The 25,948-nt window shown below is 39.2% G+C and overlaps 1 protein-coding gene across 1 annotated transcript in view; it reads left to right on the plus strand.

Moving 5' to 3' along the window:
• ARNT2 (aryl hydrocarbon receptor nuclear translocator 2) overlaps positions 1 to 25,948 on the plus strand; it is a 104,209-nt gene that overhangs the window by 61,527 nt on the left and 16,734 nt on the right. The window contains exons 7-14 of the mRNA XM_034066267.1: positions 1,300 to 1,365; positions 1,808 to 1,893; positions 10,678 to 10,754; positions 12,409 to 12,543; positions 13,199 to 13,273; positions 16,846 to 16,997; positions 24,274 to 24,346; positions 24,503 to 24,626. Of these exons, the coding sequence (XP_033922158.1) occupies positions 1,300 to 1,365; positions 1,808 to 1,893; positions 10,678 to 10,754; positions 12,409 to 12,543; positions 13,199 to 13,273; positions 16,846 to 16,997; positions 24,274 to 24,346; positions 24,503 to 24,626 (788 nt within the window). The remainder of the gene's footprint in view (positions 1 to 1,299; positions 1,366 to 1,807; positions 1,894 to 10,677; positions 10,755 to 12,408; positions 12,544 to 13,198; positions 13,274 to 16,845; positions 16,998 to 24,273; positions 24,347 to 24,502; positions 24,627 to 25,948) is intronic.

Here is a 25,948-nt window from a genome sequence, read left to right on the forward strand (position 1 = left end):
TCTGCGGTTAGTGGGAAAGTACAAAATTGCATCTGCAGCCTATATCCAATATGTATGCTGAATACAGATGATGAAAAATTTATTATGAAATGGAACATGCAAAGCAAAATATTTGACCCATTACAGCAGATGCCTGTACTTATGTGGTGGGTTTTCTTCCACTTGTGAGGAAGCTGAATGTATGGCTCTTGGGTGCCTTTTTAAGGGTTTTATGTATTTTATATCTTCCAAGGTCAGACTTCAGAGCTATAGGACCTCTTCCCCCTTAAGCAAGGGGAAAAACATAACGCCTGACAGAGACACTGGCAACATTGGGAGCATCGCTTTTTCTTCCTTCAGGCTGCACACAGTGATCATGTGAGGAGATTTTTGTGGAAAGAAAACTAGGCCTAATGTCCTGTTTACAGTTGTTCCTTTGCTTTCAAAACAATTCAGATTGCAGTTATTTCCTAGCACTCTTGATTCTGTAAACTCCAGCACATGAGAGCACATGCCAGTAGCCAGCCCCATTGTGCTGGTTTTTTGAATTCTAAATTTTATTTTGATTGTTCATTCCTTCTCCCTGGCAGTGGCTGGTGTGAAAAAAAACAAACCACAAAACAAGACCCAAACTTTGTGGGAAGAATGAGCTTCAAATAACATGAACTTTCCTTGTGATTATATCTTTCATTGTTATTGTTCTTCTTTTCCATTGAAAATTAATTGCTTTTACCTTTTAAACTGCTCAGCTTCAAATGGATTGTTAAATTATGCAGTTGGGCATATTTAGTAATATCAAAAATGTAAATGGTCAAGTTTTAAAGGAAGTTACTTGACAGTATAAATAGTCTGTTCTTGCAAACATTAGTTCAGTAGCTGCTAGTGTTGTAACTGGTGTATGGCAGTTGAAATGCTCTGTCCAAGGCAGCTACTGGAACACTGAGATTATTTTCTGTGGATAAATGGGGACTGATTTACATTCTCTTTTAGTTTTCACCCTTGTTTTACAGTATTTTGAAGTGTATCTGTACTTCAGCCACTCTTGGAATGCCTATTTCAAATAATCTTTAGGTTGGGGGAGTGCAGGAAGGAAACTTCTTGTAGTCCCTTCAGTTCTAAAGTAAAAAGAATGTTTGCAGCACACACAAAAAGCTCAGCCTGTGGAAGCAGCAAGTTCTAAGAAAACATGAATGTGACTGTCAGAAATAAATATCCATTATTGTCTACTCGTATATGCTAATAAAGATCTTAAAATGTATTTTCATCCTGGGTATTTCTTTTCTTTTTTGAGCCCTTTCAAATATTAGTTTACTTTTTTAGATGTGGAAATGCTCCTCTGGATCATTTACCTCTGAACAGAATAACCACCATGAGGAAAAGATACAGGTACTATTACTTAACTTATCACAACAGTTAGTTGTCATAAGCACTCTCATTTTCTACTGGGCTAATGCTCCCTCAGGGAATACAACCTGGCCAAAGATCTACATTAGTACACAGCGCAAAATAGCACTGGGCCTCAGGAAAGGAGAACTCACCACTAAATTCAACTGTTAGCAGAGTCATTGGATCTTTTTGCAAAACACGAGTCACTCAACTTCTTTGTCTTAACCAGCTCCATTCTGCACTGTCTTTCTCAGAGAAGTATTACGGAAAGCAGGTATGGCTTGAATAGCATTTAATGGAGCTGACGAAGTACAGAGCTCCAGGTTTGTTGTTTCCAACATAACTTGCAAATACTAGTAAATCATTAGTAATGTAGTTTAAAAGCATAAAGCTATTCTGCATTACGATCAACACAATATTTTTGTGTTTCTTTTTCATTTAGGAATGGCCTTGGCCCAGTAAAAGAAGGTGAGGCACAATATGCTGTTGTCCATTGCACTGGCTATATCAAGGCTTGGCCACCAGCAGGTATGTATGTATCTCACTGAAGGTGCTGTGCACCACAGTGTCTTCAAGGCAGTTGAAAACCTGGTTCAGAGTCCTTTGCTGGCACAAAACCAGGCTGAATTTTAGTGGGGTAACCAATTCTGTCTCATCTTGAGAAGCTTTTGATAGCAAGAAGTCAGCTGTTACTCAGGGCCTCCCTATTTTTCCATGTGAAGCCCTTCCCAGTTTCATTGGCACAAAGGAACTGTAGGACCTGTCGGTGATGCAGAATTCCAGTAACTGGGATCAGAAGTTTTCACTCTGATAAACAAACATAAATGTGGTCTGATTTTAGTAAGATAGACACAAAACATTTATACCACTAGAAAATACCAACTAGTGCTTTTGTACTTAAGTATGGAGTTGCAAGCACCCGTGTATGGAAATGTGTAATTTACGTTCATAGGCCTTCCCAATGTTAGGGTTAGTAGAGAATGTTTGAAGATTGCATTAAATTCTGTTTTGAGGCTGTTTTTCTGGGAAACCAGTCTTGGCATATTGCTTTGAACTACAGAGAAAAACATTTACCTACTGTAACTCAATATTACATATGGGAATATTTACCTTTGAAAAATCCAAGGAGGAGACAGCGGAGCTCATCCAAACACCATCATGAGCTGGGTGAGCTGACCTTGGCGTTTGCAGTAGTCGGAGAGGCTGTTTGCAGTATGACAGTGCCTGCTGGCATGAATCAAACTATGAGTTGTCCTGCCCTTTTGTGGTCATGTACCACAGGCATAAATCACATTTGTGGAAGGATTATGGATGCTAAGAGGTGGTTTCCACCAAGTCTCTGCAGTGGTGTGCAGACACCAGCATACAGATGTGAACTTCTTGTTGATTTCCTGCTGCACTGCAGTTTCGGAAGAAGAGGAAAACTTTCCCTTTTCTTGCTAATGGGGTTAATACTCTTCAGTGTGCTGGAGGAGTCAAAATGTTTCAGTTTAATTTCTGTCTCAAAAAAGCAAGAGCACAGTGTGTGTAAATTGCTTTATAAAAACGAAAACTTGGGAATTTGTGGGTGTCTTTCTTCCACAAAGAGATTAACTTCTCTGTCAGTAATCCCAAACGTAATTAAATTCAGCCTTCATATACAGGATGTCCTTTCAGGAAGGTGCAGGTCAAATGAGATTTCTTGCAGCTCCTTGCGTATCTTGAATGAGAAGCCTGCTGCATGTTATGGGATGTTTAAAGGGATCTAAAACTTCAGGGTGGATATTGCTAGTGCAGAGGTGCAAAGTTATGAATTCCTGTCACTGCTGGGTTACAACATCAGCAGTGTATGAATTCAGCAGCCATTTCTGCAGAGGAGCAGGCAGTGCTGAGCAGGAGCGTGACATATAAAGGAGATTTGGGATCTTTGAGTGCCCAGTTGTCAGTTATCACATTGTAAGTTCTAGTGCACTTTAGTGAGGTATTGTCCCCATCTTGAGCTCTTCCAAAACCTCACTGCTCTCCCATGCTTAACAAGCTCTTTAATCCAGGCCTCATTAGCTTATGGAAAGTCTATGCCAGTGTATTCTTGTATTTCACTGAAGAGCAAGTGGGAGTTTTCCTGTCTTGTGTCTGTCTCTCTCCAGTGTTCTGGTGCATTTCCAAAAGGAGGTCATATCCTGTCAGCCTTGACTTTGAACAGTTAAACCAGCCTGCTTCTTCTAATACCCATTCTCACAAGGCATTCCCCTCTTTATCCTTGTGTCTTTTCTTTGCACTTGTGTTTCCACTTAGCTTTTCAAAATGTGGATCATTGGCACTATACACTCTTGTTCCAGGTGAGATTGTAATAATGTATAATGAAAGTGGTATTTCCTATCTTGACTTGCAGTATATGACACAGCATGCTACTCCTTTGTATAGTGTATCCTGCTGGCATCTTAAATCGCCTAATATGTCTATGTATACACACCAGGCTGCCTTTTTCTCAGTTGTCAAGTCCAAATCTTCCAGTTTGTGGCAAAAATAGCTTTGAATTATGTGATCTTTCGATTAATAATATGAAGTTTCATCCCATTTTTGTTGCTGTACTTTATGGCTGTTATTAGTCCCCAAATGCATGCTTATGCATTTAGTAATGTTGAATTTCATCCCATTTCTATTACTCCACTCCTCAAGATCACATGGTGCTCCCTTATAATATCCCAGTGCTCCTCCGCAATTTTAATGCCTCCAAACTATAGCACAATCCTAAGGGATGTTTTCTATTTTGACAGCCTTATGTGGAATTTCAGTGTTCTTTTATGTTACCATCCAAATTGTTACTCATAATAGTCATGCTAGAATGCCTTTCTCAGGGCATATTGTACTGAATCAGAGGGTCTTTCACAAGTGTTTATTTGCCCTCCTAGTCTTCCCCACTTTGTATTGGTGATTTTCATGTATCCGTTGGCTTCTGAAGTTGAATGGGAATATCCATAGGCTGAATTGGTCCCCAGTATATGTTTGGGTAAATAAGTGGCAACACCACTGCATTTATTCTCATTTCCAGTGGTAATTCAACCATAATCGGTAAAGCAAATGAAATAGCTGCAGCACTAATTGAATTTGCTAAGGCTTTTCTACCCTGTAATAGAATTACTTCTCATCAGTCAGAGAGCAGCAAGACTCTGGCCTTTGCTTCATCTGTGGCTTCTTGGGAATAAATGGGTTTGTGCTAAATCGCAGCTGTTAAAAGTTCAGCTATGGAAAGGATGGTTTTAATTTATTTTTTAGTTGCCAAGTGGACCTGTAATATAAACTCATCCTTTTCTTTCAGAGGTGCAATGTGGCATGTGCGTTATACAACCACTACACTGCACATAAAACGTACTTCATAAATGAAATAACTGTTTAGCAAATGCGCTCAATGTGATTTGTTTAGCACCTGGTATTTTCTGTTTCTGGATTGTATGGCATTGTGTGTGGCCAATGTGTTAATTTTTTTTTAGCCTCACACTGAGTATAACACAATCAGTATTGATACAGAAATACCAAGGTAAGAACTTCTCTTTGATCATTATTAGTGCGACAGACTATCGGGTTTGACAACGCTGCTGCTGTGAGCAGTCTGCTAAGTCTCTTAAGTAATTTGGGTACTTTAAAAAGGTGAAACCAAATAAACTACAGACAGCTGGCCATCAGCATGGTGGCATATTTTAAGGACTGGGGTTTTGTGGTTTTGTTGTTGCTGTTTTTCCAGAGATCTAAAGTAGAAAGCAAATTCTATTATGTCTCAGGTTTGTGGTCAGCATGAAAACACTTTTGCCCATCTAGCCTACCTTTTTTTTACCTTTTTTATTGCTTTAGTGAAGAAGCAAGGCTCACTTAGTGGCAGACTGCCTTTAGCCCCTTTTCCACCAAGAAACAAGAGAGAAAACAGGAAACATCATGCCTTGTCCTCTGTTTAGGCCGTTAGTTAATGGTCAGTTTATTTTTCTCCATTTCTCTGCAAAAGGATAAAGCTAAGCTCAAGTGCAAAACCTGGCATATGATACCTACACACTTATAGCCCTGTAAATTACAGGTTGGCCTCAAGTAATAGGGGTAAATTTTGTGTAGAAGTCAAAGGAAAAAAGGAGTCAGAAATTCCAGAATGATATTCCAACCAGTTATGTTGTATGTTGTATTAAAGAGTGACCATGTAGTGTTGGATTATTTTGAATGAGGTAAAAAGACCCCTTGTTTGAAACTGTCTGAGCACAAATTCCAGTGTTTGTCCTTCTGTTCCTGGCAAAGCAGCACAGCTAGAAGAACTTGGGATCATTAACCTAGACAGTACTTCGAGTTCTTAAACAGTCACAAAACTGAGAAATGCTGTGATCATTCAATTTTCAACTTATGGGACCATTTGCTTTTCTTCTGGGTTTTGGGTTTGTTTTTTTTTTTCCCTCTGAGCATCTCATTCCTGGTAGGAAGTTTATCTTAAGTGGTCTTTATGATATTTTCCTAATAGTTTTTTTTTGTTTGTTTGTTTTTCATCCATAACAATTGATGGAAAATATTTGGTGGCAGGAAAAGATACAGTCTGTCAGGACATTGGTAGTTTCCTGTAGATGAAAACCAAGGACCTGCAGAAAAACATATAGTGAAGAAAAAGCTTAGATAGATACTTATTTCAAAAATTTCAAATAGAAAGTCCCAGAATAAGGTTAAATTCAAATAATGTTGAAATCTTTTTTTTTTTCTCCTTAGTTAAATAAGAAACATTTTAGTCTTCCAGCTCAGACTTACCGTAACGTCTTAACCACAGCATGCCAAAGCTGTTAGGTTATTTTAACGTTTTGGCCAGAATCTGGTCGTTTGTGCAAACTCTCTCCTCCAATACAAACCAAAATAGTTGCTTGAATATTCTTTGCAGTGCTGTCATTTTCAAGGCTTTTTTTTTTCCTTCTTTCTTTTTTTAAAGAGAAAAGAATTTAAATTTTGTTGGGTTTCTTTGATGAGATTTTTCCTTGGTATGCTGTAAACATGCACAGCCTTTTTCTATTATGTATGGGAGATAAAGTCACACAGTGCAGTGCAATGGTTCTGATGAAGGTAGCCATTAGCAGGGGATTGCTGCTGACCACTGGGCAATTAAATAGCAACCTTCTGAAGACTTATAAATCATTTAATTTTGAGTGTAGTGAAACAAACCTGCAAATCCACTAACACTATTTTGTGTTTCACAGAAAGATAGAGAAAAAAGGCAGAAAGTGGTTCTGTTGTGTTGTTAGAGCCAACTGGTAGCTCATTGGAAAAACTCTTAAGTTTCTTAAGTCGACACAAACACATGCCATTGCCCTATGGGAAACTCTTTGCTGGCATAAGGGATACTTGGAAATTAAATATAACCTCTCATGGCACTGCCTTCTATTTGTGAGGCTCAGCTGAAGGCTGAGCTTTGTGAATTGTTGACATCAACTTGAATCATTAAACAAGCATAGCACTATATTTATTATTCAAGAGGAACATATATTTGGTATTGAGAAATCCTATATCAGGGTTACATACAAAGAATGTGAATAACGTATGTTTGTTTTGTTAGTGCTGCCTAAAGCATGGCTGCTTTCTTCCAGGCTTTTGCAACTTTTTCTTGGAGATAATGATGGTACTTGGTGATGTTAAGGAGAAATATTACATTTTGTTAAAAGCTGGACAAACTGGTAGTAAGTGCAGTGCATGTATCTTTATTTACCTGTCTATACTGAAGTATGTTCAATAGGAAGTACGCTAAAACAAAAGTAAATCCCTTATACAAATGCATCCTCCCAAAAAAGCACACCTACAGCTGAATTTTTGTAACTATCAGCAAACAATAAAGAAAATAATTTCCCTCTATGGAATGCTGTCAGTAACAGCACCTACATTGCAGATGAGCAGGCAGTCATTTTGGCATGTTTTTACTCTAGGCCCTTTTAGAGAAGGGTTAGCAATTCACTGGATGAGGTATTGATTAATTCAAGGCAGACTATTTTTTATTCATAGGGTGTCTTGTGAGACAACCCAACTAATACATTTTCCAGTGTGTTACACAGACCAAATATAAGCCACCCTAGGGGGGTGGGGAATAAACCAAAAAGGTGAAAACTAGAAGAGCATCCCTTGCCAAAAGAGTGACATCAGAAATGATGCTTCTTAGCTAGGTTTAATTTTGGAGCTTGTTTCTTGCTTTGAGTTTATTTGGGCAGTAGCAAGCATGGACCAAGTTCCTAAAAAGGAAAGTGTGTTTGAAAGCTGCAGGAGAAAAAGATTATGCAAAGTAAAAGCCATCCAGCTGAGTGTCTTTGTTGTCATTCTCAATACACCGTGCCACTAAGGAAACGATTGAAAAAGCTTTTGAAGTCAAGGAAAAATACTTTTAAATTTGTCCTTCTTAAATGGAAAATGCTGTTTAAGAGGGATCTTTTGGTTAAGGTTATCTAACTAGAATGCTTACAGTTATTTCCTTAAAACAGCACTTAGACCATGTGATTCTCAGATTCTCAGAAGTGCCAGGCAGCCACCAAGAAAATCCCCTGAAGGTGGTATTGTAGGACCTAGAATCAGTCACCATCTTTGAGATCAGACCCCTATACTGAGGTGTCTGAATGTAACTATATGTTCATGTTATGTATGTATGTTTATGGTGTATGCTTCAGGCACCAGCTTTTAAAATATTTGTTCTTGTGGCTGATGGTTGAACTTGCTTCACTGCTGAGTTCAGGACCAAGGAATAAAAGATTCCTCATCCATCTCTTGAAGGGATGTAGTCCTAGCTGCCATCTTCCAGCCAAAGTGTTGGGTCAGCTCTTCGGTAGCTCCAGTGCTTTATTTCCTCCCATGGTTGCTTTTGTACAGTGCTGCATTTCTGTCATAGCAGAGTCTATGTCCTCATGCTCCTTCCTAAACACCATTTCATTTGTCCTGCTCTCGGTTCACACCTCCAGTCACAACTTTGTCAGGTGAAACTTCTGGCTTCTTCTTATCCCCTGCAACTGCACACAGCTGTCAATTAACCATTTTCTACCTATTTAAAATTAGAATTGCTCACGTGGAGGAGTGTAGGTTTAGTTTTGGAAGCTCAACAATCCCTATGCTCCACATGTATATGAACAGATAGCAGCCATCTGTCTGCCAAAATTTTGCCTTAAATGGACACAGACTGGGGTCCAACACAGGTACGTTTGCTTCTGCTTTTTCAGGGTAATATCGTCTCTCAAGAGACAGTCAAATTCAGGTCCTTTGCCTACTGGAGCTGTTGTTAGCTTAGTACTTCGTCTTGCATTGAAGAAATAACTGTGTAAACAAAGCAAGGAAGGAAAAGAAAGTACTTCTAATACTTCTCTTAGCTTCTCAAAGTACTTCTGTAGTACTTCTCTTAGCTGTAGTTTCATGCAGTGGTTTATGCTCTCTGTGGTATGCTGGTGTCTCAGAATGGGACTTACTGGTGTTTGGGATCTTGTTTGTGGTTTCCTTAGTGTGTAGAGAAACAGAGGCTGGAATAATAGTGTGTGAAATACTGGAGCAAGGCTTTGTAGTTTAGCTGCCTGAAGGACCTGATAAACTGCATGCGGCGCAGAATAGTCATGCAGGGGGGATATATGCAGGTTGTCTTCCTTTTAAGGATTTTCTGAATGAGGTGAAGCATCTCCAGTGAAAGTTTGGGTCTGTAGTGACCCACAGAGGAACTTTCATTGGAAACACAGAATAATGTTTTATTGTAAAATAATGTGTTGATTCCACCCAGTGATATTTTTCACATAAGTGTTTAATGATAATGTATTCCTGAGGTGACACACTGCCACCTTGATCTTCTCATACAGTTTCTAAGAACACATTTCAGAGGGGTATCCTGTTGTTTGAAGGATTGCAAGTGGGTTTAGAAGTTAAGGAGTTATTTAGAGCAAAAATTTTTATGTCTGGGTAGCAAGATTACTGTGTAGAAGACAAGTAGTGTAGTGTGACAATGAAATTCCTGCTGCACCTCAATTTCCCACTTGTCAGAAGGGACAATAATGCTTTTTCTTCGTAAAGCTTCCGAGATCCCAGTTATCTGTTAAAATCACATTTATCTGTTGGGAGCTGCAAATGAAGATACACCCCCAAAATTGGGAATTCCATTGCAAAAAAAGTTTTAATGTACAATCCAAAAATACAGCTTTTTTCTTTCATATTTTGTGTTTTTTATTTTATCATATAGCTCAAAGAGAACTGAAAACTGCCTGTAGACTGCTGTATAGAAACTGATTGTCAGATAGAATTCAACTATTTTGATGGAAAATAACTTCCTTCAGAGACTGCTTCAGTTTCTTCAGCAGCATTTGTAGTCATTTTACGTAGTTGTCATTTAAGGAAGTTGTATGCTGTCATCCTCTGCACAGTCCAAAGATTAACTTACACTGGGAATTATAAACTTTGAGAATCGAGTGGCTGTTTCATAATTGGTAGCTGCTTTGTAATTAATTTAATTAGTGCTTTAAAGTGCCTCTTAAATGATTCACTGCCTGTTGTGACTGAGTTCCTTGAAAAGCCTTGTGAAAGAGTTTACACATCACTCAAAATAAGTCAGCAGTGTCACTTTCGGAAGATGTTTTTTTAAGTACTTCGTAGGAAATTACTATCTCAAACCTGGAGTTGGGAAATAGCCTTAACTAAAGGCTTAGCCAACTAGCAAGTAAACAGCGCTAATGTGAACATTCCTATTTGTGAAATACTGGGATGGAAAACAGCACACGTGTATGTTTTGAAATGATTCCTGTGTTTATAGTAGTTACTCCTGTTACACAACAGAAACAAACACTATTCATGAAGCATCTGAATTTTTTCAGTCTTTCAACTTAAGAACCCAGACTTAGTTCATTATAGAAAAAAGTAAAACCAGCTGTTAAATATGAGCATGAAGTTAATGAATAATCTAAGCTCTGCCTTGTTTTCAAGGCTCATTGTAATACATTATTCACAAAGAAAACTGAACATGATGTGCATTCACCGACCAGATGAAGTGACTACATGGTTCCAGTAACATGCTGGAGAGTAGAATTCACATAAATGTCACTGTCCATCTCTGTTTATAATGGGATTTTTGGTTCTGCTTTGTCCAGCAGCCAAAATTGGTGCCATGGGTACTGTATATGCATGTGAGGTATGTAGGATTGAGCATGACTGAGGAAGATCATCTAATCTGAACCCAGAGATGATGCCTGAATCCTAGAGAAGACAATACAGTTATTTTGAATGATTTAAAACATTTAGAATAGTATAGAATCAGTCTAGCACCATCTCTGCTCATCTCAATTTCCCAATTATAACAGTGTTTGTTATTTACTTTAGGAATGACTATACCAGAAGAAGATGCTGATGTGGGACAAGGTAGTAAATACTGCCTCGTGGCAATAGGAAGGCTTCAGGTAATGCCAGTCTTTCCTTATACAAACTACTTCCAAAAGCATAGTCAGTGTTGTGGTTTAGTTGTACAACATTTGCACAAAGTTCTGGTACTAGATTCTAACTTTTAACATGCCTCCAAAATACAAAGCACCTTGATGCCTGTGTGCAGCCAGTCACTTGTTTAGAAAATGTCAACAGGGCAAAATGGAAATGTGGTTTTGGTGAGTATGTGAACTTAATCCAAAAACAGCAGCAAAGAAGTTCCTGGAAGATGAGCATGTACAAACCTCATATCCTCTGGGGTGTGTAAGGCTGGGATATTGTAGATAGTAAGAAACATGGGACTACAGGCATGGCAGGTGATAGGTTAAAGTGGCTCCCAAAGCCAGTGATATGTGCCCTGCTATTCTTCCATTCATTCTCTCTCCCTGGCAAATCAACTACTTGAAAAACTGATTGCAGGAGTTATTCTGAAAATGGTAAAGATAAGGTAGTCAAAAGGCACTTCACAAAGAATAGCTTTATTCTCAGTGTGTATTGTATTGTGCATTTAGATGTGATGTCAGCCAAGGGAACTGTCAGGATAAAATTTTACTTCCTTTTTGTCCAGATGGTTGCAATTGATGTGTTACATTTTCTTCCTTTATCCATTGCTGATGAGAGCTCTGAGCAGGAGCTAGAGCAGTCACGGTGAATCTCCTTCACTGAAGCAGGAAGGCTAATTTTTATCTTCCCGGTCTGGAATTCTGCCATGGGTGAATGTGTTTGAGCCTCTTGCATGATCTCCTATTGGCATGTGCTCATTGCCATCTGCTAAGGATGGCATCACTCCTTCTTACAAGGTAGAATGACCCTTTCATTAGAGCACAGGTGATAAGCTCATCTTATCAGAGAACAGCCTGCACATACTGCAAGTGTTAGCACTTCTGCAGAGCGTGTCTCCATTGTGATGGCAGAGTTGCAAAAGTGTTGCATGATGGTTTTTAGGTTAATCATGCTTTTATAATCACGGGTGATATATTCTGCTGTTGGAGAGAAGGAAGTTGTGGGGATTCATATGTTACAACTGCCAAAGAAAAATTATTTCCAAGAAAATTACATGAGTAACATGTGGAGTGTCAAAACATCTGTTACATTAAAAGATCCAGCAGGCTGTCTGAGGAAGAGCAGGCAGAGGATCTGTGGATGGGCTTAGTCATAGAGGAGTCAAGGTGCACTAAGTAAAACTCTGTTCTATAGTAGCAGATTGAAGTCTTGCATACAGTTAACAGGCTAATCTGTTTCAAGACAGCAAAATAATGAGATTTTGGGTTTTTTTTTGCGTTGGGACCTTGTTAACAGTTATTTTTGAAGGCTGTAAGAAAACATTAGTCCGGTTTGTGTCCTCAGTAGGAATCCATGGATATGAATCCAGCTGTACTTACATCCCTACTAAATCTCTCCTTCTTCAGAACTTCTTGTGTGTTTGTTTTCCTGCCATGCTGTTAAGTCTAGATAGGTGTCTTGGGGTGAGATATTTGCAAACTAGACTAAAGGCTGTTGTGTGTCATTTATTTCCACTCTTTTATTTATGACCTCCTTTAGTAATTAGCAGTCTGCCAACAGATTTTGTTCTTTAGCTATGTAATCAAATTTGACTTAAGGTGACTGTTCTGTGGGCTGATTTGGTCCTAGGTGACCAGCTCTCCAGTGTGCATGGACATGAATGGCATGTCGGTCCCCACTGAGTTCTTGTCCAGGCACAATTCTGATGGAGTCATTACCTTCGTCGACCCAAGGTGCATCAGCGTCATTGGCTACCAGCCCCAGGTCAGTGAGGCACTGCAAATATGCAGATGCTTTAAACCTTCACAGCTTTCCACTGAAGACAGTTCTGTGATAAAAAGTTAACAGTGCTTGGAGAGAGTTTTAGTCCTGTAAATCTTTACTTCTGCCAATCTATTGAGCAGTAAGCAAACATCATTTATGGCATCTGTTATCCTTTAGGCTTACATCTGCTCCTCTTAATAGAAGGCTAGTCACAGAACTGGGTAGAATAGTAAATGAAATCCTGACTACCACAACTCTCCCTTGGATAACTCTCAATAGTTGCAGTTTGGAAGAAAAAATGTCTTGCTCATTTATTTTTCCCACTTACTTTGATTTTAGGTAGCTTTATTGTTTTTACAAAAACTAGTGCCATAAAATGATCTGTAGTAGAGGATGTCAGCCTCTTCAAGACACCATTTCACAGTTATTACAAAAAAACACTTAAAATTTGTTTGTAAATACATATATCTGTACAACGGTAGAAATACAGTGTGGGATATGATGCCTACAAACCTGTTTGTATGATTCATCCCTGATAAACTGAGTAGTTCCACTAAGGCAGGTAGATGTAGTGTCTGCAAGGATTACTTGCAGATCTGACAGTGGATTTGTGCTGTGGTTTACGGTTTTTACACATCTTTATGTTTTATTCTAGGATCTTCTGGGGAAAGATATTTTAGAATTCTGCCATCCTGAAGATCAAAGCCATTTGAGAGAGAGTTTCCAACAGGTGCTGTGTCCTGCTCCTTTTCTTCCATGATTTATTTATTATTGTTATTATTTTGTTCAGAGAAGTAGCTTTTATTTTACATTTCAAGGTATTTCTTCTGTTATGCAGGAGGAGGGGCAAGATAGGAAACAATTTGTTGATTAGTTAGTAATCAGTTAAGCTGCATAAATGGTAGTTTAAATGCAGCATGTGTGTTGGCTGTATTTTCAGAAATAAATCAGTATAGTTATACATTTTGCTTTCTTTTTACAAAAATTTAAATGGGTGTTCACAGTTAGAACTGTTCTGGAGATGCCTGCACAGATCCCACTCTGGTAAGTGGCAACTGAAAGTATTTAGCTCCCAAGATGGGCTGTTGATTTGAAAGTAGTTCTACCCCTCTAATGCTGGATTGTTTGTGACCTAAATTCTCTGCTAGCATAGATGATATATTTCATATAAGTTAATGGAAGTTACACCACTTCATATCAACAGAGAATTTGACCCTTTTTCCTACTAGGAAATTGGAATGCAGAGAGAAGTAACAAAAGATATACAACATATGGAAAGAGTTACTGATTTGGATTCGTTTTTACAGTGGGCCATGTTTTTACATCAGCTATATCAAAGGCATTTATTCCGTTGCAGAGCTTAATGTTACAAATTGGTCTGGGACATACAGTAGGAGTGCTTTCCCCAAGTCCTCTGACTGTTGCTGATCTTTTCAACACCTTCCCTGCTGCACTAGAGAGCGTGGCATATTATGTTTGACTGATTACTGAGGTTCAGTTGATCTAAGTGGTTCCAGATTTTCTTGACAACAGCCTATAGCTCAAGCGAGATTGATATCTTGGGTTGGATACTGAGATGTATTTTTAGCTGTGAAGTGTGGATATGAAGTGACTTCTAAAACAATTTGTATAACTAACTATTTATTGAGGCATGGCATGCAAAAAGTGAGCCTGGAAAGCCTCTCTGGGGAAAATGACTAGATGCTGTTCTGTGTTGATAGAATAGGTTGTGAAACTGAAGTTATGGTCTCTACAGAAGCGTTGGAGATAGCATAGGATACTGGTACTTCTGAGCTATTTTTCACCATCCCCTCCTTTAGGCATAGACTAGCAGCCCCACTGCTGAGCTAGCAGAAAAGGCTGTGAACACTCTGCATCCACTTCAATGTCCCTTGAGCAGGCTGAGTTCAAAAAGCAGTCAAAGACTTTTCAGGATGTTGGTTTGCAGGGAGGAGCCTGTTAAAGTTAGATGCTTTAGGTAGGCTGACCACACCCAGTTATCTTCTCTGCCCCACCTTGAGTGGGGGTGTGATGTTGCAGGGGAACCTACCTGATGGGTAGCTGTCACCAGGAGTCAGGTACTACTCCGCATCTTCTCTCCTCCCTGACCTTCCCACCCTTTCTACTGTGGTGATGCTAGCACAGATGGACTTGCTGGGTGGGCTAGTTAGGGTACTAATTTCTTTTGCATGGGACTAGCTTTCAGCTGGTTCAGCTCTCTGAATTTGTGCCTGATCGCACCAGTGGTGCAAGAACAGCAAGAGCACATATGCTGTTTTTCACTAGTGCCCAAATGATTGATTCCATTAATTTATCCAAGAGACAATGACAGAGAGCTGCTGGGTAATAACATGTCAAACATCCGTCTCTGAAGTGATTGCCTGGGGCTCAGAAGGGCTGAATAACTAACATTCAAGTTAATGACTTGGTCCACACAGTGTTCACTGAGAGTGAGATCAGGCAGTGGGAAGCTGCCAGAGTATCTCAGAACTGGGTTGCTGGGGACTTTGCTGTCACTACTCACTATTAGGCATGTGCACAAATGATTTGCTGGATCAGACCTACATGATTTGCTTAAGGTCATACAAAAAGAGAGCAGAAAAAGATGCAGATTAAGTGAAAGTTTCTGTTCACTCAACCTGTATCCAATCTATAAAAATACTGTGCTGTTTCTTTGGTAGGCAATTCCTTTTTAAGTATATTTTTGTTCAGTAGAGCAGCAGTATGATTTGGGCTGTTCCTTCAGTCATGCAATAAAAGACTGAAGTAAACAGTAAAGCTATGCACCAGGTGGTTTTTATTTCCAAAGAATGTAAGAAAGCAAAGATTAAATATTAGCTTTGATTTTTTTTTTTGGTGCTATTTTGTTTGTGTGCTCTGGTTTAAGACAGTTCAGGATTTTCCCACTAGTGATCTCTATTCTTTATATATTATTACAGAATTAATATTTGCTTAGTTCAGACTTCAGGACAATAGATCACTGCAGTTTGTTTTATTATTGTTAGTTTGGCCATGGAAGTCTCTTTGTTAAAACACAACTGTGATTTGCAATAACACTTGTTTTTTAAAAACCCTCTCAAAACTTGACATTTCTAATTTGCTAACAGTATCAGAACCAGGTTGGGGCATATCAGAGGAGGGAGGAGGGTTTTACAGATTTTGGTCAATTGCCAGAATCCATCTCAAAGCTTTTACTTCCTTGGGAAGATAAATTCATTCATCAGGGTGGGAAAATCAGGCTGGAACAAGAAAATCTCAAGGCCAAAATCAACAAATAGAGCTTAGTATCAGAGGATCCAGAATACAGCTATTGGATGTCCAGTAGGATGCTGTTCGGATTGAACACTTTTACACAAGCTCTATGGTTTCTACCCTGGGTGTGGTAGTAGAAAATTGCTGATAAAAGAATGTCACTCACTTAACTCACACGACAAAAGTAGCAAAAAAATAGGCATTTGCCTCAGTGTTGTTTTGAGCTTTCTTGGGCATTACTAAAGGGCTTTTTATCTTCTATTTGCATTCTTTCAATTTAATTCCATATCCAGTTGATCAGATTGAAATGCAGACCTTTGGAAAAAACAGGATTGAAGCATTTTTATTAATACAGTTACTTGTCGATAAAGGCAAAGGGTAAATACTGGGGGTTTGTCCTTTTAGAGAATACAGGCTGCAGATAGCTAATAGAAAATAAATTCCAGTGGATAAGGATTAACAATCCACAATGAGATGTGGCATTTCCTTGCAGCAGACTTTCCCTTTCCTTCCCTGAGGCACCCCTGAGATATCTTGGTGGAAAAGCAGTAAAAAATAAACATAGATAGCCCAGGTAAGTGCCAGCTGAATGACTTGGAACAATATATTTATTTCTTCTGACTTAAGCCAAGGTTTTTAGATGCCACATGAAAGGCAACTACAGTGCCACTGTGCAAATATTGTTTTGAGTGTACTTTACTTGGCTGCTTCTTAATTCTCACTTGATGCCCAACTATTGACTTCAAAACCTCATCTGTCAAAACCAGAATTTGAACTGAGCGTTGTCAGGTGTCTGAATTCTTAGTTATAAACAAATAGGTTGTTCAAGCAAAGAATTTGCTGTTTTCATTAATACAATTAAAATGGACAGTGGCTTATCAGTGTTCTTTCCATTCAAATAGTGGCTCACTCTTTCCTCTTTTGAAAGCCAGAATATGTCCATAGCTTTCTGTAATTCAAGTTTAAAATACACCAGTTATTCCTGGGTTCTGTTCATTTGTACAGGAGGTAGCAATTTCCTTATATTAACCTTTCTGAATGGTATTGCAGGTTGTGAAACTGAAAGGTCAAGTTCTCTCTGTGATGTATCGTTTTCGCACCAAAAACCGGGAATGGATGCTTATCAGAACCAGCAGCTTCACATTTCAGAATCCTTACTCTGATGAGATTGAGTACATCATCTGCACCAACACTAATGTAAAGTATGTGCCTTTCCAGATGCTTGTGTATGGGGTTTCAAAAGAATTTAAAGCATTGCTTTTTGCTGTAAAGCACCATTCTGATTTTTTTTTTGTAGCCTGTTTCTAGCTACTTTTATTTTTCTGTAACAGTGCAGTCTATAACAGGGGTTTTCTGCAACATGAGATCTCACAGCATAGCTGTTTCTCTGTGTCATGATCCTGCGATGCTTCCAGGGCCTGGCTGCACTGGGGGAGAAACGTCACTTATCTGTTATGTCATTAGACAAGCCCATTGATCTCAGTCCAGGCTGCCTGAAACTAACACAGGGCTTCCAGCAGCAGACCAGCTGTCCTGATAGTGGAGGAAGGTTAGCCTGATCCCTAAGCCAAAGAGATGCTCATTGTGATCATACCATTCCTTAGTCCTGGACATCTTCTTTTTGAGCTCTCTACTCTTAATGGCCCAGAAAACTGGCACAATCGTTTCCTTAGTAGACTTGGCTGGGAAGGGTTCCCAATACTCAGTTAAGATCTAGTGGAATATCACCAAGTATGGGGGCAAATCCAACCCTTATCTTAAGAGGGAAATTACAACATCCCGTCTTTGAATTAATATTTTCAGAAATCTGTCATTGGACCTCTTAGGAGGAAGTAACTCCAGGACTGTAGTGGAGGTTCATCACCCTATAACTGAACAGAGAAGCTTTTGGAGCCTCCCGAGTTCTGAGCCACTTACTGCAGAAGCTAATCTGGCCTTGATAAAACCATTGCCTTATAATGTGGGGGGTTTTATAAATATTTCTTCTTTCTAATATAAACTTAATCTCTTTCTAAAACAAAATCTGCTTCTGGTCTGACCAAAGATGTTTTGCCAAGGTTTTACTTCAGATGAAATTACTGGTTTTCAGATCTCAACCTGTTTGACTGCATAATGGAAATGCTGAATGAGCAGTCTGCTAGTGGAGATGCATGCTGAGAGCTCCACTTGCAAAACCAAACCCCTGGGGCTTTGGCATTTGAGCTTAGGAAGCTAATAAGTGTCTCATGGTGTTCCTTGACTTGTTCCTTTGGACACAACTAGAAGGGCTGTACATTCACTCACTTGAAACCTAGTGTCACAGTTGGCTTGCTCAGTTTCTTTTACATACTCAAAAAAGTCAGGCTTAAACAACTGAATAGTTAAGGTCATTGAAAACAAGCAAATGTGTCTTGAAATCAGACAGCTAAATATCTCTCTGTCTGCACTATGCATCAAAATAGGTATTTCCACATTTCTGCTGTCCCATGTTTCTTTTCCAGATAGTTTGTATATGCAAAAACAGGCCTGCAAAATTAAAAGCAACTTCTGAAATCTGTCCAAGGCTGGTTTAATTGTATTTTGTTCCCAGGAGTCCACAGATCAAAAAGTGGGGCTGTAGGCTTACATGGTGTTGATTCTTGGGAATGTTTTTTTTGCTGAGGGTCCACTATACTGTTCAGCTTGACATCGCAGCCCTTACTGTGGTGAACAGGACTATGGCAGCTTCTGGCTGTTATTAATCTCGCTCTTGATAGATTTGAATAACAACCCAGAAATGTTGACCTAATATGGAAGTTGGCTGCTGCTTCTTTGACAGAGGATGTTCCCTCTTTCTTGTCATGGCAAAAATGTTCTAGTCTGATGGCAAGATAAAACCCATATACATCTGCTTTTGAATAGTAGAAAGAATGCATTATTCAAACTGTTTTCTGTTTTCCCCTGTTCTCTCCAAACTTCAGAGACAGATTTCCAAAGAGGATTTACTGTAATGTGCTGCTGTTTCTGCCCATTTCTGGATTTTTTTTTTAATGTTTGGGGTCATGTTTTGATTTCTGATTTCCTGGGTGCCTCGTGAATTATATGTCATGGTAACTGTTGATTTCCACTTCCTTGTGAGGCTTCTGCTGGGACTGGTTGTTCAGCACTGACCCCAATGTGCATGGCTGTCTTCACATGTTGGTGAAAGTATCAGATACTCTGGGTCCAGCAACATGCTTCACATGGAGACCAAGCAGGGGTGCCTTCCACTGCAGCTGTTGGCAGTTCTGCCCAAGACACATGTTGATGTGTCTGTTGTTGTGCTAACATGGCCAGCTCCATCACATACATGTTTGAGGCAGTGCAAAATTCAGAGTGATGTTGTAAAGACAATGTTGCTAAAATATCTAGATTTAACTCAGGATAGTTTAATGTCATGGTACATAAATACATCTCTGTGTGTGTCTATTAAAGTAGCAGAGCTGGTCAGTAAACAGAATTTTCCCAGAAGACTCTAGAGGGCAGTGGTGGTTCCAGTTATGGAGGGATTGATTATATTTTGGTGGTGGTTTGTTTTTTTTTTGTTTTGTTTTTTTTTTTCTCTTATTTTTTATAAAGATACTCCTTTGGAGCTTCAAACAGTCAACTTTCCAAACTTGCTTCTGGTGTGGAAGGATAATGAAACATTAGGTTCAAATGTTCACTTAGTTCCTTGCAAAAAAAAAGGAAAGAAAACTTCTCTCAGTTTCACTTGGGTGTAGGCATCCAAGAGAAACTTCCTGGAGAAATGAAGCATTTAACGTTTAGCATTTGTGCTGTGTTCGGCTGAAAAGAAGAGTCTCCTGTTTGACCACATCTTCCTGTGTAGTTGGGACTGTTTGATTTCCAAAAAGAAAGAATAATTGTGATCAGTGTTTATTTAATATACAGATGGAGCAGTGTTTGAATAAAATAATCCTTCATAGTGACTACATGAAAGTCTTTTATGTATATAGGTATATATTTATAATTCTATATATGTGAGAAATATACTTTTCTGAGCTTTATGGAAATTCTGATGTTCTATTTTGTAAGCCCCAACTCCTATATTTGTGCATTTATGAATCCAGCAGTTGTCCCAAGTCTCAAGACTTCTTATCTCAGAATGAGCTGGCACAGGTCACTGTGAGAGGCAGCCTGCCCAATGAATCAGCCCTGTTTGTGGGAGAGATGCTTTCTGTTTCACATTCTCATGGGCCAAAGTACTAAAGAGATGAACTATTATGATAAAATTCCAGTCTGTGATAGTGGTGCTGAAGACTTACTTTCTCATGATCTCCATGCTATCTGTGGTCTATCTGATCCCTCAAGGCTGGTGTTGGATGGACCTTTTCATAGAAGTGAATTGGAGTTGGAGGTTAAAAGAAGGTCTGAAAGAGAATTTTACAATAGCAGCCTCAAGGCTTTTATTGCTCCCATTTTGTCCAGACCAGACACAGGAAGCACGTGTGCCTGCATTACATAAACACAGCTTGGTAGGGATACAGTAGTATTGTTTCTCTCTCACCACAGAGACTGCTAATTTTAAAGTTCAAATCCTATTTTGGTTACTCTGATGCTTAGAAAAGGAACAGGTGACTTCAGTGTTCATAGAGAAAGAGTAATCTGGCTTAAATCCTTCCCAATGTCAGAGGAGCTTTCACACAGTCTTCTCTTCCAAATACATTTACTTATGTAAATTTGAGGTAACTATCAAATCCTTCAGATTTGCTGAACCATTTCTTGTTCAAGCCAGGGGCTTTCCCAATTTCATACTGAACCTGTGGGTGAGCCAGGAGTTCCTGCAGTAAAGCAGGAGTCCTCTGTTGACCTAGACAATACCTTACTTGCTATGTTGAATATCCTGTAGTGCCAGGAACTTTGTCTTTCATTTATTTCTTGAAGCTGTGAAACTGAAATTGAAACCAAGGATGGTTTGAGTTTGGGTTTTGCCCAAACCAGTAATAATCCCTTGTTCTGTATCATCTTTACAAAAACCATCTAGCGATTGGGTGATTGAAGGGACCTGCACATGTTGACTGTTCAGTCAAAAGGGCTGGTTAGATGGCAGGGTGTGAAGCAGCAGCTCTCTCTGGTTGGCTGGTCCATCAGTTGTTGCACAGCTTCTTTAAGGTTTCAAGCATCATTTGAACTATTTCTACAGTAGCAGCAAACAACAGCACAAGATACTAACCTGGTGTTGTATTTGAGTCTTACCAACTGCAGCATAGCTTGTACAGACTTCAGGGAAGATACTCTTTTTAAGTCTTTGGTTTTTATAGGAAATGATTTTGGGAGGTTGTTCCCGAAGTTCAGTGCTGTTAGCACAATGTGGTATTTATATTGTACTGCAACTTAACGAGTATTAGAGATGAAAGATAGAGAAGGGCAAAGGAGCACTAAGTTAGAGAATTGCCTACAAAACAAATAACGAGTAAGTCTGCTGTTTTGTTTGGCTCATTTGTATGTATATAGCTGAATCAAGAAAACATACTTTATACGGAACAGAAGAGACCTAATGTGCTGTTTATTGACACACGCACCAGGTCGGTGGTAGTAAAAACAAATGAAACAGTGTAATTAGCTTTCACGTTAACAACAGGATTTAATGGGTGTTTATTATCCACAGAGTGGTATTTAGAAAAACTTCCCCATAGATTTGCCATGATTAAATTGCCTCCCATAGCTCTGTGGAATAGTATGCATGTTATGCTTGTGAACAGAGAATTTCTTTGCATTCCAGAGGTAATTTTTAGGAATTCTGTGTTGGCTAAAATCATGTGGAAAATCCGTGGCTCTCTCATGACCTGGAGAGTGAGTACTGGCTTTTTTTTGCATGTTACTCCCAGGACAAAAGTTATTCTGTATCTTACGTGTTCCTACACTGTAAGGCTAGCAGAAGGCTTTTGTCCATCAACTCCAATCTGCTGTTTGTTGCAGGTTACAGGTTTTTGTCCAGTTTGCCATTAAAGCTAGTAACTGGTGTCTGAGCAAAGTGTCCTTTGGAAAAGTATCAAGGGATGGAAAAATATGTTATTTACTTAAGTACCTTGTTCGAGAGTTCCCTCACGTTCCCATCTGTTTGTGCCTAAATTGTCATTTGACTTTGTCTACATGTTTGTCTCTCAGTGCCTTGACATTTGAATCTATATAGTTTAAAACTTAAAAGAAGATTTGGATAAAAGTTTAAAATAGAAGCCTGTGGCCAAAAATATGTTCTAATTTTCCAGAGTTTCAAATCCATGATCTTGCTATTTTGCAAAATCCCATCTATTACTTGTCACTTTATAGTGTCTCTCTGGGAGAACACCCACATGGTGTGTAATTTCTCTCAGCTGGGTGATCTTTCCTTTAGAGAGAGGCCAGAAACTGTGACCACTGTCAAGTATCATTTGCCAGTATCAAGCTTTCTTGTCAATCCAACTCCAATTTTATCTTTTCTCTCCAAAAGATCCAAATTTTGGTCTTGCGAAATTTGGGTGTGAGTGGCTTATTTCCTCTTTGCTAAGTGAGCAAAGAGCCTCACAGAGATCGTATGCTTTTGCACATCCTCAGGCCAGAAGTAATTTTGCTAATTGTGACCAAGTGGCAGAAAGCAACTGTTGATGGAAGGTGGAAAACATTTAGATGATTTTGCAGCTGCTGAGGTTTTTTGTCATTACACAGGCAGTCTTCCTTGAAAAGCTGCAATGCCAGCAAGCTGCCAGCTTGGCCTCTAGAGACTGGGTCAGAGCCTCCTGGGGTACTAGCCAGTGCCAGAGCAAGGAACTCTGCCTTCTCCATCGCAGTGTTGCTTCTTCAGACAAGGGATGCAGTGAACCTCTTGCTTTTACAGGGAAATCTCAAGCTGTTGTGCCTGTTTATCAGGTGGACTGTTGGCTGCACACTGCTTTCAATGGGAAGTTGTGAAGTGAAGCTGGTGCTGAGCTCAGAGCTATTGCATGCCTTGGCTGCAGCCTGGGCACAGCTCAAAGCCAGTGGTGTGCTGACAAGACTCTGTGGCTCTCATGTTCTGCCATCCCAGCTTAAAATGGGACAAAGCAGGGTTCGTCTCTCTGTAAACGGTCACACAAACCTGTGCTTAGGCAAGTGAGGTTCCTAATGACCCAGAATGGGGATCATATAAGTCTGAATGAGAAAGCATAAATTTGCATTTTAATAGTAAAATTCTATTCTTAATGCAATCCTTTCAAGAGAACTAGGTTTTATTTCTGGTAAGCTGTACTGCACAGTGGCTTTTTGTGTAGAAGCTTTTTTGTTATAGTAATTTTAAAGTGTCCAGTAGCAGCAATTAATATAACTGGCTCTGATTTTAAAAATTATGAGCTTTGAATTTGCCTCCTTTCGTAATTTTAAAAAGGAAGTGAAGAATTTGATTCAGAAGATCACTGTGCTGGATATATTACAAGTACATAAAAGATCTGTGTGTTTGTATAAATGCAATATATAAGGGCAATATTTGCACATATAAAATGTGAATATACTGACTTACTGCCACTTGTGTGTTGTCCCTACAGGTCACCTCTCAGTTCTCATGACTTCTAATGATATTGGCTAATTGTCATAGTTAAGTAACAGCATCTGACACAAAGCACAAATTAAGTGCATTTCAAAGATGTGAAGGGTTTTCAGCACTAAAGTTCTTCATTCTGCCAGATGGCCCCAAATGTTTATTGCCTCTGGCAGCTGCTTTTAAGTATTTTTCTATTGGTCTTAAACCACGACACTGCTGCACATTTCATTTTTCCTAAATTCATATGATTGGATTAAGGCTATTACTTCCAGTGATATTTATCTCATTTAAACAGTGGATATTTTTTTCAGTTCTGATTAGCATGGAAAGGAGTCTTGTGTTTTCTGTAGCAGTAGTCAACACAAATTGATTTTATATAGTAGCACACAGAATTTATTTTTGGATATTCAATACATTAAAAGCTTTCAAAAATGTAATAGGCTCTGCACTTGGATCCTGATGAGACTAGAATCAAAGCATGTTAAATAGTTTGTATTGCAAAGGGATTTATATGCAGTTCTTTCTAGCTCAACAGGTTGTTCCATATTCATGTCTGACGTGCTTCAGACAGAGCTTTGATCACCTGTTTTTTTACTGCCTGGCATAATTCTTTGTTAATATTACTGGAGGTTTCTTGTTCAGTATGATCAGTGAAGAGGTCTGGTATATTCTTCATTAACATGTAGAAGACATTCTTGGTGTTTTAATAGTGAATTCTTTATTCTTTATAGGGAGGTCAGATTCCATCCTACATTATTTGCCCCCTACATTTCTGTGATATTACAGCAAAAGTCTTCATGTGCCCTGGTGCATTCCTGTGCTGCAGTCTTTCTCAATGAGGAAGCTTTAAAAACCTACTAATTTCATGGGAAAGGATTTACTATATCACCTAAGGGATGTTTCACTCAGAATATACAATAAGAGACATGGCTGTTCCTTTTTGTATCTTAATTGGTTTTTGTAACAAAGTAATTTTGTCTCCTTTGCAGGCAACTGCAGCAACAGCAAGCAGAACTTGAAGTACATCAAAGAGATGGGCTGTCATCCTATGACTTATCTCAGGTGAAATCTCTCAAGTATTTATTTTTGCGCCTCTGATCTTTTAAAGCATAAAGCAGTCTTAGATTTCAGAAAAACTAAAATACTTTGTGACTGTTCTTGAATTCCTTCTCATCAAACATGATGGAGGGAATTAGCTTCCTCTGTGTATCTCAACAGGTGCCTGTTCCAAGTATGCCAGCTAACGTTCATGAGGGTGGAAAGTCTGTGGAAAAGCCTGATGCTATCTTCTCCCAAGAGAGAGATCCTAGATTTGCTGAGATGTTTGCTGGAATAACTGCTTGTAAGTGAACGTGTCTAATGTTTAGTCTTTAACACTACTACACTTGTTTATATGATGTGGAACACAGCTTCCGGGGATTGAAGAGAGCCTACAACATGGCAGAGAAATTTCCAGCAACATCAGCCTTCAGCTCATATTCTAGAATTTACCTTTAATTGATATTTCCCCTAAAGATGGTGAGGCATAAATTCAAGGAGGGGAAGATAGCTTTGCTGTCATCAGAGCTACCTGTTTTGATTCTCTATTTCACAGGGACACCTTAAGCAGTGTTTGTAGATACTAAACATTCTGAGCAGAACTTGCCATTTCTAAGTACATATTTTCTTGGACAGCAGACATGAGTTTGTCTCTAAAATAGACATGGATTAAGAAAGCTACCATGTACTTTTAAGATTGTTTGTTGTTTTTTTTTATCATACTATCAGCTTTTACATTGATGCTTTCAGAGACACATGCTACTTAAAGTGTAATAATACACTTGGTTTCTGGTCAGATTGGGCACCTCTAGTCACATTACCTGTGAGTGAGGCCTTACTTTGTTTCCTGCAACTTCTGAATTTGTTGCCAAGTTCTTGTAAGAGTGATCAGAGTCTCAGAAATAGTACGTTCTTCTATAGTTTGTGAAAATAGAGAAGTCCTGACTGAGTGTCCCCACCAAAATGTTTCCTAGCCCTGTTCTAAGAGCTAGCAGCTAACTTGTCAGTGGGACATAGCTGACTCAAACTAGACCCAGCCTATGCTACATGTTGTCCTGACAGACAGAAGTCACTGAGAAGACTGGCAGCTGAAGGGGTCATCTGAGATGTATCTGTAGGAAACCAGGCTTGTTAATTCCACTGCTCGTGGAAGAACTTGTAAATTGTTTATTGTTCTTAACTGTCCTCACTGAAAAAGAGAAGTTTTTACATTTGTTTTAAATAAATCAATGTGCAAGTGTCATGCAGTGCATGAAGGAAGTGACCCACAGGGTTTGACTCCAGTGGTGCTGGGAGATGGCCTCACTTCATTGGGTTTTTATGTCTGGATTGGCCTTCTCAAATGGAGAGGGCATTGTAACTGCAGAACAAACTTGATATTCTGTCCTGTTGCTAGGACTTCTCTGTTACTTTTGTTCATCCTTGTCTGTCTACTCTAACAGTGAAGTCAACAACTGAGGCCATAAAAGGGGTCCATCAGAAGGTAGCAAGAGTCCAACCCTAAACACCAGAACATGTTTTTCCAAGCAAGAACATCTTGCTTTTTGGCTGCCTTATTGGCTCTTTTTCAGCCACCTCTCAACTGTTTGTGGGTAGGGGTTAGGGTTAATGGCCTGTCAAGCTGTG

The sequence above is a fragment of the Melopsittacus undulatus genome, chromosome 9 (genome assembly GCF_012275295.1).
Source record: "Melopsittacus undulatus isolate bMelUnd1 chromosome 9, bMelUnd1.mat.Z, whole genome shotgun sequence".
In the NCBI taxonomy this organism is placed as follows: Eukaryota; Metazoa; Chordata; class Aves; order Psittaciformes; family Psittaculidae; genus Melopsittacus; species Melopsittacus undulatus.